The 12889-nt window shown below is 40.6% G+C and overlaps 1 protein-coding gene across 1 annotated transcript in view; it reads right to left on the minus strand.

The window, feature by feature from the left end:
• Window positions 1–298: 298 nt before the first annotated feature.
• The window catches only part of tcf7l1b (transcription factor 7 like 1b), a 50143-nt gene continuing 37552 nt past the window's right edge, over window positions 299–12889 (minus strand). Inside the window, exons 5-12 of the mRNA XM_036578303.1 lie at window positions 8490–8622; window positions 8298–8400; window positions 7414–7497; window positions 4965–5105; window positions 3958–4117; window positions 3764–3871; window positions 3502–3553; window positions 299–1235 (exon numbers count right to left, since the gene is read on the minus strand). Of these exons, the coding sequence (XP_036434196.1) occupies window positions 739–1235; window positions 3502–3553; window positions 3764–3871; window positions 3958–4117; window positions 4965–5105; window positions 7414–7497; window positions 8298–8400; window positions 8490–8622 (1278 nt within the window). The 3' untranslated portion in view covers window positions 299–738. The remainder of the gene's footprint in view (window positions 1236–3501; window positions 3554–3763; window positions 3872–3957; window positions 4118–4964; window positions 5106–7413; window positions 7498–8297; window positions 8401–8489; window positions 8623–12889) is intronic.

The raw sequence follows: 12889 nt of genomic DNA on the forward strand, positions 1-12889 counted from the left end.
TCATAACCACTTTGTAATAACTGTCTATGATCTAGCCTTCAGAGACATTACACCCCTTGAACGTCTGGTTCCCATCACCACCACTGTGAACATTTCTGCAGGTTTCTCTAGAACTGCCCACTTATTGGTGATTTAATAACGCAGACGTTGAAAAATCAATAATAATTCCTTCTTAAACCCACAGTGTACCGCTCTTATTAATGCTGTAGATGTGTGATGACCATCAATACTCCACTCAAAGTACGCTACAAGTACTGAAAACTGAAGGCGAAAAGAACAAGCATCCATATTCTAGAAACAATTTACAAGTTTTATTTATCAAGTTCACACACTTCAAAACTGGAGGGGTAGTTGCAAAGGATTCTAATAAATTGCTTGTACTATGAATTAAAATTCAAAACTACCATTAATTACATGTAAGCTTTAAGAATTTTTTTTTGTTCCTTCTTATCTTAATAAAGAAGTTTTCAATACATGTATACTTTATACAAGTAGTTTGCTGGATAACTGTATCAAATAAGAAACCAGTTCCAAAGTAGACTTTACAAAAAAATACACTGTTTCATAGAGAGACACAGAAAAAGCAGGTGATCAAATATTGACCAATAATATTCATTTCCTTTTCACTTATCAAAAAAGTTAACCTGACATCTATTTGAAAAAAAAAGGTAAAAAGCAATGTACAGCATGTTTTAAAAGGACAGCGAGAAACGGGAGATAATTCGCTTTTCCGCGGGCTCAGTCGGCCGATTTGGTTACCAGGGAGAGAGGCTGCGACTGGAACAGGGCATGATGGGAGTGAAGGGCGGCCTGGTGGAACGGAGAGGGTGGGGACAGGAGGGAGGGGTGCAGAGAGGTGAAAGGGATTGGCCGAGAGAGAAGGGGCGGGGTCGACTGACTGCCTGAGGAACCAATGGGAAGAGAGATGCTTGGGTGAGAAGAGGAGGATGCTGAAGACGAAGAGGAGGAGGAGGATGATGAAGATGAAGATGAGGATGCTGCAGAGGGTTTGGAGATCAGAGAGAAGTGAGAGTGATGGCGCTCAGGTTTGGTGGTGAGGGACAGCGGCTGGGCCTGCTCGGAGTGTGTTGGTGCCGGGGCGGCGGGTGAGGCCAGAGCGGCGGAGGGCGTGGCCGGGGAGTCCAGCATGCTGCCGTGAGATGAGGCCGGGCTGTCAATCATCTTCTCCTGAGGAAGGTACTGCACACACGGCTTCTTGTTCCGTGCTGAGAAATCTAGAGCAAAGGAAAGGGGGAGATGTGTACATTTAATAGGGATATTAGAGTTTGGAGAAAAGTAACTTTTCCTCATGACCACTCTAAATGTGTCCAACAGGCAAGATATGTTTAGTGTCTGAAGTTTGCTTTAGTTTTGCTTTGAGCCAACGAGTAACAGAAGCCTATACTCCACTGATTACCATCAGGCAAACCTCATGCCTAAGAGGTGTTGGTGGTTCACACTGCATTTGTGGAAACTGCTTGTGGCTGCAGGTCTCGCTGACGTTGTAAATATCAATCATCTGTGCTAGACAGCTACTGTTTTGATTTGTACAAGCAGAAAGCTCTGACGTGGTTCTTTTGGAATGTGATGTTTTATTTAGTCATGCTGCAGCTAGTGAAAACAAGCTAAACTTACAAAAAGAAGCTTCTTTTTGTTTATTATAACCATTTCAATTTAAGAAATCCTACAATTTAAGGTACTCAGTGACTGTAGCCCCTATTCCCTCCTTATGCAACTGAAGTTCTGCCTTCTTTTTGATCTGATTGGTCAGTCAAATAAATAAATAAATAAATTACTACGTAAAAGATCCAAATACGCACGATGTAGGACACTGCAAACACACGCTTGCCTCCAATCATATCTGCTTGTTTAAAATCCCAATAGACTTACATGGTTCCTGATAAAGTATGACATATTGTTATCTACGCATACATTTCATAGCTAAAAACACAAGTAATTGCCACCTTTAGGCATGAATTTCATCTGTACTTCTGTTCATTTCTATACATAACCGTCATACAAGAAAACCACAAAAGCGAGTCTATTATAATACTTGTTAGCTACATTAGCTTTGCAGCTCCAGTGCAAAAATGAAGATGCAAACTTCAGATATCCAACATGTCTTGGCTGATCAACTACATTTGAGTAAAATTGGTCAAGTCATCTTTTTAAGCCGTGATCAGCTCATACACATATTAATGACATGAGACTATGAAGTTCAACAGAGGAAGATGAATAAAACTCTGTGAGGTGTAATGAGTGAATCTCCTGCTACTGCCTGATAAGGATAATAAAGACAGTAACAGAGACACCAAATGAAAAGAAGCCACGTTTGAATCAAAGAAACCACGTCTAGTCCTGCTGAACATGCGTAAGCACACCTAAAGCTGATGATGGTAAACAGAAATGGTGATGACGCTGTAGTCCTAGCTAGGACAGCACAGCCTGAGGATGGAGCCGATGGAGGTGAAGCGAGTGGTTTAGCCGTACCTGCCTTTGCTAGCACTGCACTTCATAGGCTGCGTGTCAGAGCGCAGGGAGGGGACAGGTTAGTACGGGACACAGTCATGCAGAACGAGCTCCTTCATTAGTGCTGAGAGACTACATGCTTTCTTTTGACTCTGTATGTACCAGGTACAGTAAACATGAAGCGAAGAAGAGTAAAACAGAAACAGCTTCATGCAGATTAGAGCTTTAAACACAGCAGAGATAGTAGGAGGAAATGCTTTAGTGTACCGGAGAAAGAGTTTGACTGTCTGTGGATCAAACAAATCTAACGCATCTGTGAAAATGGCTTCTCAGATAAAACATGTAATATACATAACAGGGCTGTCAAAAGCCATTAAAAAAAGAATCGAAGACTAGATTCCTTCTTGAATAACAAGTTGACTAGAGTTTACATGCTAAAAACAGTCATAATTACTTTTTACATAAAGATTTTCCAACCTTTCATTATTGTTTAGAATTAAAACAGGCTGATTTTGTTACTGCGCCTCTAAATGATGTGAATGAATTTAAAACGAGCTGTTTTTGCAACTTTAACAGTGTTTACATACTATCTCAAATTATTATTTCAAATAAGCATGATAGATCCTTTACATTTTCCTATGTCTGAACCTGACGGACATTTTTACTAGTGTTTTCATTTATTAAATTTTTAAATGTTCTTTTAAAAGCCCTCCTATTACACCTTTCTCCACTATAGTATATCTATATGTTATTAATCTTTTAAGTCTTTTTTTTTATTGTTTGGCCTTTAACAACTCCAATTACTTGATTAAATCACCAAAGTAATCGGAAAATAATTACATAAATCACAGTGACAGCCCTGAAACATACATCTGCAAATATCCTGAAGGTTCTGAGCAATTTCACAGATTAGGCCTAATGGACAGTTTATGTAAACAGTCCCATTGAAAAGCTACTTTTGTGTATGTGTGTGTGTCTCTGCAAAGGAAACCAGCTCGTCTCCAGAAAGAATGAGTGAAACGGCCCCCTCACCCTCTGCTGTTGAGTCTGCTTTATTATCTCTCTTCCTCTTCTTCCGCTTGCCCTAGAGAGAGAGAGAGAGAGAGAGAGAGAGAGCGAGAGAGAGAGAGAGAGAGAGAGAGAGAGAGAGAGAGAGATAAAACAATCAGTGAACATGAAGACGTCATGAACAAGAAAGTATAATTTCAGACATTAATGAGAGGCAATGTTTTGTATTTGTGAGTGTGAATGAGTGCTTGTTATTGCCCGTCAGCTCCTGAAGTGTTGGACTTACATAGTTATCTCGTGCGGACCAGCCGGGGTAGAGCTGTGAGTGCAGCTGCCGCTCTTTCCTGGCCAGCTCGTAGTATTTGGCCTGCTCCTCTCGAGACAGAGAGTGCCACTGCAAACACACACAACTCAGTTAGGCCAGGGTGACACACAAACTCACTCACTCGCGCTCTCCGCCTCTCTCGCTCACACACTCACCCTCCTGCCCAGGATCTGGTTGATGGCGGCGCTCTCTTTGAGCGTGCACTCAGCCACCACTTTAGCCCTCATCTCCTTCATATATAGCATGAAGGCGTTCAGGGGCTTCTTAATGTGAGGCTTCTTCTCCTCATCCTTCTTAGCCGGCCCGGGAGACTTCCTGCTCCAAAAGTCAGATGTGTCACTGTGTGTGTGTGTGTTCAGCAAGTTGGTAGACACAACACTGATAAGGTGAGGGGAAAATGGTTCTGTTACAAAGGTGGTCAAAATGACACAGAAAAACAGAAAACTAAGCTAAAAGCATAAAGGCTGGCCCAGAACTAATAAAGATCATTTACTGTTGATATTTTGGCCAACCACAATATATCAACAAGGCAGTGCAAAGCAAAAGAAATCTGGGGACAGATTCAAAAAAGCTTTCATAAGAAAGAAAGAAGGAAAAAAAAAAACTGATAAATGAAGACAAGACAAACACTAAGGTCACAAGAATGTTCTTAAATGCAATTCTTGCGCTGTTCTCACATATTCTCTATTTTTTCTTAATAACATCATTACTTTATCTAGGCAACATGTTTTTTGTCATGTATTCTGCTGATATCATGTTACATGTAACAGCTTAATTTCAGTGCAACCATTATTTATGACCTTACAGGAAGCAGTAAGGATCTCTGCATCTTCCGTGCAGCACATTTGTTAAAAGGTCTGCTAGATACATGATTGAATTAGTTGGGAAAGGCCTTTCCTCTTTAGCCACATGATCATATTCTGTGACTCTCATTAGTCGTCAGTTTTAGAGACGCTTACCTTGCCAACTCACAGGCTAAAACAAGTGAGAGGCTAACCTAAAATTGAGGAAATGCTTAGAAGCATTTTTCCCGAAGCATATCACGTTCTTTGAATTGTTCTTAGATGAAAAATCAAGGACAAAATTGAGAAAAAACTTAAGATTACATTTCTATGAATTCGGCACCCAATCAAAATGTACATAATTTAACACATGCACTCACGTGTGTGCAGCGGGACTGAGGTCTCCGTTGGGCTCCTGTTTGATGGCTGGTGAGACGATAGCAGGGTGAGGGATTCCTGTCTGATGAAGACTGTGAGGATGATGAGGCACCATGTGAGGAGAAAAACGACTGGACACCAGACTGCAGGAGGGAAAAAACAAAGGAAAAAGAGACGATAAGCAAAAAAGCACCCAAAGACAGTGAGAGAACCATAAATAATAAAAGAAAACAGAAGGAAAAATAAAGATAAAAAACAGATTAAGACAGGAAAAAGAGAGAAAGACAGGAAAATGAAAAGAGAGAGAGAAAGAAGGAAAAAGGTAGCAAAAAAAAATATTTAGGAAAAGTTTTACAGGTATCAGACACTCGCTGTGTCTAACCTGAAAGCCACCATCTAAACATACTATATACTTTCGCTCTCTCTCTCTTTCCATCTTTTTCTTTCTTTCTCTCCAACTCTGGTCTCCCTCAGTCTGGAACTGTGTTCTGGAACACAGGCTTTCTGTGTGAGGCTCTTAATGATGTGTCTAGACTTAAAAACGCACACTTACTGCGTACACCTTTTCATTCATATTTCACATGTAGCCCAAATAAAGACGCTCTCAAAGGCACCATTATGAGCCCTTCTACAGGCAAAGAGCGGAGTGTGCAGTTACCGTGGAAACCAAGGAGAACACGACACCTGAGACCACTCTTTCCACACAAGCACACACGCGCACACCTTTCCAAAAACCACGGAAACCACTTCCTACAGTGGCCTGAATGGGACACCTTTCAGATAGCAGCACTGTGTGGGTTTGCAGCGGAGCACAATGGAGCATTATCATCATTCAGCAGCGGAAAGAATGAGACCGTAGTCCCCCCGACTCACCCCCCTCTCTTTTTCTCCTCTTATTCCATTTTCCCTATGCTTTCCCATCCATCTTTCCCCTCCCTCCCTCTTTCCTTTCACTCCTCACCCCTTCCTTCACCACTGTCTCTCTTTTTCTTTGGTTAAACTTAGTCCTCCTCAAATGCCCACATTACCCACTGCGCCTGAGGCCGTCACTACTGATTATATGTGTAATCGAGAAATCGGCTGATTGTTTTGATGACTAATAAAGTAAAAAAAAAAAGTAACAGCCAAACAATAAAAATGGACTCAACCGTTTAAGGTTCACACCAAAATTTGTCTATTTCTGCCAATTTCCCAACTCTTGTCTGTTAAAATTGCGGTAGTTAATATGTAAAGAAAATGATAAAAATGTGATATTTAATATGCATTATAAATACATGATCTGACAAAGCAGAGTTTTTATTCAGTTTTGTGTTGTTCTTTCTGAATAAGAAAACACATGAACAGGAATATAAGTCACATTAGTAGTGTTTTACAGTTACTTCAAGCCCTTACAGAGATTAACTGTGCTCAAATGAGTTCTCAGACAAAAACACTATGCATCCAACAAGAAAGGCAGCGCTGTGCATCATGTATACAATGCTGTGTTCTGCACACTGAAATTGATTAAATGATGCTCACCAACAGGGTATTTTTTGGGGCTGGTACCATGCTTGTCAGGTTCATGTGAGCAATAAGTGTGCAATAAGAATTACTGTTCAAAAAATTAATATCAAATACTGATGGCATATCAGTATCGGAAAAAGGAAAGAATCAAATCCAATCCTGGAAGATCACACTCTCGCACTGTTAGCTGTACCTCCTCCTGTGGGGTAGAAGCTTGTTTGAGCAGTTTCAGTATGACCAAGTGAAGCGCTTTAATTAAAAACCGCTCATTATCTGATACTCAAATGGTATTTTGCCATCTTTAATATTAATGGTTGTGTCTCTTTTGAGCTAAATTAATTAAATTAATTCATACAGCAGTGCACCAGTTGCAGACAGAAGTTCCTGACCTGAGAACATGTGTAGCACAGCTCAGAACACACTGTCGGCCCGTGTGAGGGGTCAGCAGTTCAGAACGACTTGGCCGCAAGCACTTAAGAGTTTGACTACTCATACGCTATGACTAATACAGTAACAGCGAAAGTGCTGAAGATGGAGAGCATCAAAAACCTCTTCTCTCATAAATGTAGTAAGTTCCTACAACTCTCCAGATCGTCCTTAAAGAAAAAACAAACATTTTATATGAGCTGAAGGGAGACTGCAATGATTCCATTGAACTCGCACTATGAATATTTCATATCACACATTCATGCACGTGTATGTGCAAGCATTCGAGCGCAAATCTCTAACTTGTTTAATCCAGCAGAGAATGAGAGATCAGGTGGGAGCCGTCAGGCTCGGAGATCAAATCAGCAGCCTTTCATCTCTGCTTGTGTGTGGTGTGTGTGTTCGTGTGCACTAAAATCGAGGTAAGTGTATTGAACTCTGAAGGTAAAATCAGAGTCTTGGAGAGCTGCACCCCCTCATCACCAGGAGGACCTGTAAAAGATAAATAAGTGACACACATACCTGGACATGGAGGCGTTCATAGCAAGCGCTGGGTAAGGGTGTCGAAAACCTCCCGGAGGAATGGAGTACATGGGCTGCCCTTGCCTGAGAGACAGAGAGAGAATATAATAATTTTAGGCAAGAAAATAAGATTTAAAAAAAAAAAGCTTTTAACATTTATTTGCTAAGAAAAACTTTAATATTAGAAGACTAGAAGAAGATTAGAAGATGTCAATATGTTTGTTTAATCATTTCCAAACCTCTTCTCATAGAAGCCCAGTATTACTTGTAGTCATCATCCAATACTTTTGGCTAATAAATGCGTCAGTATGTTAAATTACATGGGCTGATGATGGCATTTAATGAATATATGCAATGGTTAAAAAAAATTAATAAATAATAATAATAATAAAAAAAAAAAAATCAGGAACCAAAATTTGTTCCTGCAACCAGCTCACAACAGAAAATAAGTTATTTTTTACTGTATGTATATTTCTTTGCATTTATTCTAATGATCCGCAGTGTTTTTATAAGCAAAAATTTACTTACTGCCAACAAAGAATTTTAAATAATGTGCTTACCACATGTATAAATACCACACATAAATAAATAGCATTAAACTGTGTGCGGTTTTGTCTGTGTGTGTGCCTGTTGCCTGATTAACTTCTGTATGAAACAGATTTGAATGATTTGGCAACACTAACTTAATGCGATTAAACCAATCTAGCTATTTAAAAGACAGAGAAAGAGAAAGGAAGAAGGAAAGAGAGAGAAACAAAGAACAGAAAAAAGACAAAAGAAGAAATGAGAGAGCAGAGTGTATGGGATGGTACTTTCCATGTACATGCTCACTAGATGTGAAGTCTAATGTACTGAGTTCTGCTCTGTGTGTGTGTTTTACTCACTGTGGGACGAGCCAGCCCAGAGGATGGGGGATCTGGCCCACGGCCCCCGGAGAGAGGGGGTAATATGGGGAGAGCTCAGATGGGTGGGGGGTCCGTGGAATACCTGCGACACACAACAGCCATGAGAAAACAAGCAGAAAGAACGAGTGGAGGGATACGGGCACAGTGTGTGTGTGTGTGTGTGTGTGTTACCTGTCTTTGGGTCCAGGATCTCTGGGGAGAGATGTGCAGGCGGAGTAGTTGGGGAAAAGTGATCATTACTGTAGGTGATGAGGGGGGTCAGAGGGTGCATGTGAGCATGCTGCACCACTGGAACCTTATTAGACTGAGAGAGAGAGAGAGAGAGAGAGAGAGAGAGAGAGAGAGAGAGAGAGAGAGAGAGAGGTATTTAACAAGAAGTGTCTCAACTCAATACATTTTTCAATACAGTAATAATAAGGACTGCCTAATAATGTGCCTCATGTTAATGTTAATACATTAATGCAATAACATTCCCAGTTTCTGGAAGCTTTCAACATTGTATCTGAAACAAAAGCTGTGATTTATATTGTCTCGATCCAACACTCCAGCCACCAGCTAATGTGTTAGCCCCAAGAAATACAGTAACCATTAACTAAAATGCTTCCAGTGATACGTCATACCATGTATTACTGTTACATATCTTTATAATGGAATTGCAATTTGAAACAGTGCAGGTTTCAAATCGGAACGGCTGCAGTCTTAATTACAGCCTACATTATCAACAACACTGTCTTCAGTTTTAAGTGGGGACATTTAACCTAATAACACTGAGCTTGTGGACCACCTGTAGATGATTTAGACCAATGAGAAGCAATTAAACACCCTTGTACTGTGTACATGACAACACAACCATTAACTGGCAGTCTGGCACACTACATTCAGCACTCAAGCCTCAAGCGAGGGCTTAGAAACGGATATGATGGTGTTCACTGCCAAAACACCAGGCCTGGACTTTAATTTACAGAAAATAACCACAAATCGCAGTCACAATACTGGTCAGAAAAATTGATTAGATACTTTCCCCAAATCATTCAGCTGTACACGACAGTAATATAGATGTTGAAAAACGGTTAAAACTCTGTCGTGTTCCAAATCAGCAGTATAAAAAGCAAACGCCTGTTTGTGAGCGTGTGCGAGTGGCACACAATCTCAGATAAACAGCAGCACAACTTCTGTGTGTGTGAGAGACACAGGACCCCATGACGCAATCTGGCCCAGCCCCACAGAACATTGAGAGTCTAAGTTGGTGCCAAACAAGCTCACACCCATCATCAAACACTCAGCCAAGCCCCAGTGTAGTAACTGAAACAAAGTATACCAACATGTTGGAGATTGCACAATACAGAAGAGAATGACAGGCTAAGAAACAGAAAACACACTATGTACTCTTTCCTGCTACTCATGAAGTTAGTTTGATTAACAGAAGCTCTACCCAGGGGTAAACACTGCTCACTGCTCGGTGCCTCTGGCCACATAATTACACATTTCAGCTGTTAAAAATGCAGACCCTGGACATAAGTAGCCGCTTGCCTTGGGGATTTTTGTGTTTTTCCACTTTAACTAACCACCAAACCAGCTAAATTGTGACACATTCACAAATACTCAGCATTAATTACAAAACTACTTTTACTCTCCCGCAAGAGATCTGGTAGCTTAAAAATAAATGAATAATAAAAATGAATACATAATAGTAGTAATAATAATAATAATAATAATAATAATAATAATAAATCAAATGCATGGTCCTCGTTTCACTGGTATAATTGGAAAAAAATGTGAAGAAGCAAAGAACATCTTTTTTGTATTAAAGCATGTCTTTTAATTGCAATTACAATGAACAGGTTTCTATCATTTTGATAACAAATTCTTAATTTGGCCATGAGATTCATTGGCTTGGTGGTCCAAATGGCCAATTTTTTACATCTGTCTAATGCCTGGCTCTTCCTAACCTGGAGATATCTTGAACTTTCTACAACCAGAGCTTTATGCTTGGTTTCTGTATACAATACACCATCTGAAGCTACACTTGAAGAAAACACCTGTGAAAGTATTACCAGTGAAATCAGGGCCTTCTGAGGGACAGTCCACGCCCACCTCATATGTCTGTTCCTGCTCTGTCAACAGGGGGCAGTCTAGTGTGGCTCAGAGGAGCGTGGAACATTGGACCTCTTGCATGCCTTTAAGGCCAGCTAACAAAGTGTGAACAGTGTCCAGAGCCGCTCTGCCAAGCTGGATGTGCTTCAGAAGGCCTATCTGATGGCTTCTTAACACATGGGGGACAGAACACTGAAGCGTACTCAAGAGAGTAAAACAAAGCCAAACCCAAAACACTCCTCTCTGCAGTCGGGCTGGACGATACGGAAGAAACACTAGTACTAGTGAAAGACTGGTCTGCATTATTTTAACCAAAGGCATTTACTTTCGTTGGATTATACGAACATGTTACAAAGCACCCACACAAACTCATCTAAACTGTGATGGCCAGGATGCTTAGAACACAGTAAAATGCCTTGCAAATTGCTAGAGGGCTCATTTTCTACTGCAGCCTTCTGAGATATCACTGCAGAGGCCAATATTGTGATAACTAGGCCTGTCACGATGACAATTCATTACTATTTAAATAACTATGATTAAATTGGTCTTTTTTGTTTGCAACTATTAAAGTGCAAGCCTGAAGTGGCCAAACTGGCCAATTACCTGTCTCTCTTCTTAGGTGTTGATATTTAGCAGCTCTTAAATGAACGATCATTACTCATCTCTGCCTTCTAGAGGAGTTTTTAGCACCAGTCAGAAATTTAAACTTCTGCTAAGACCCACAACATGTTTCTTATTTACATGCCTTTGCCTCAACCCAATGGATCAAAATGCACCTTTCTGTTTGCTGTAACCTAAACATGATAACTGCGGCCAGCTAAACGATTAATCAGGCTATTATGTATTAATTATGACAGATTATGCAAAAATAATAACAACTAACAAACGATACATTGTGCAACTCTATTCCACGGTGCTGGAAGGTTGCAGGGAACAGATTCCGCGGCTGCCTAAGGGGTCTTTTTGCTGGACCAGCCTGAAGTGGATGCCCTACAGCTGGCCGTCAAGCGTGGAGCAGGACAGAACAGCCAGTGATGAAGTGCGAGGGTTACTTTCAGCCAAACGTGGCTCGGAATAGTCCACATCTGAAATGAATTACTAGGCAAACAGCCTCTGGGTACCAGACTCACCAACCAAACTCTCAGTTTAGAGCGTGTGGAGGGCTGCTCACTCTGTGTGTATGTGTGTGTGTGTGTGTGTGTGTACGCTTTGTATTCATTTGCTAGGTGGGAGGTTCTCGGCCCTTTCACAAACTCTGGAGGAGAAAGGAGACAAGAAATGGAAGAGAAAGAGAGAGCGCACGGCATGCCGGGATAGCACAGCTTTGTTTGTCAGCCACGCAGGAAGTGGATGTCAGAGTGGCCTGACCATGACATCAGCATTCGGAATGAGCGCAAACGGACATGGACACACACACAAAACAGACAAACGCACACTGATTAATCTGGCTGGTGACATGTCTGTGGACTGAAGTAGACCCAAAGAGAGTACAAGGAAAGGAGAGTGCAAACTAGAAAAGGAAAAAAAAAAAGATTCCAGAAGGGACAACACTAGAGCTTAAATTGGGCCAGAAATTCACCTGAACTAAGCCTGACAATATTCTGTCTGAACCAGACCCAACTCGAACCACCACAAAACTGACAAGCTCAACAAAATTCTGGTCAAAAGTAACCCAAACTGGCCCATCATTACCAAAAGTGATGATTAAAACCTTTAGATATATAAGTTACTATAATATAGTTACTAAATAGTAGTTACTCTAATAAAGTTACTATAATAGCAGTTATTACATCATAAATGAGTAAAAAGTTATATTAGAAAATAACGATCTGTCCAAAATTAAGTACACATTCCACTTTAACAAATATATTAATACAGCAACACTTTCAAAGAACACTGTAAGGGCTATTAGTCTGAAAAAACCTTCCATAATGCACTATTCATGCAGCAAGAGCAGCCTACAGTGGTTTAATCCTAAAACCCTATTTCTTTATGAAGAACATTACATATAATACACTGAACATATAAAAATAACAATACTGTAGCCAAATAAATGTAAACGTCCATTTGGTTGGACTAATCTATACTTTTAACAGGTATGGGCCTTGTTAGCCTCGGTGCTAAATTGTGTCAGTAACACAGGTATGTAATTCCACAAACAGTTTAAAAGGTAATGAAAATAGAGAGGAAGAATAAAGTAAGAGAAAAAAACTAAAGCAGGGGGAAATGGAGGGTAAAATCTTTTAAAAGCAGGGGGTGGGCTTTGAGAACCCGAACATATATTCAGGTCCCGCTGGGTGCAGACAAAAATCTCAAGCTCTAGACAGCACACACACACACACACACACACACACACACACACACACACACACTCTAATGCAGTTAGTGGTCAGAAAGGTCTTTCAGAAACGTTAGAATTGGGCTTTGAGTGTAAGAGAGGAAAATCTCACAATCCAAAACCTGTAGTCTCCTTTTCC

The sequence above is a fragment of the Colossoma macropomum genome, unplaced genomic scaffold, assembly GCF_904425465.1.
Source record: "Colossoma macropomum unplaced genomic scaffold, Colossoma_macropomum, whole genome shotgun sequence".
NCBI lineage: Eukaryota > Metazoa > Chordata > Actinopteri > Characiformes > Serrasalmidae > Colossoma > Colossoma macropomum.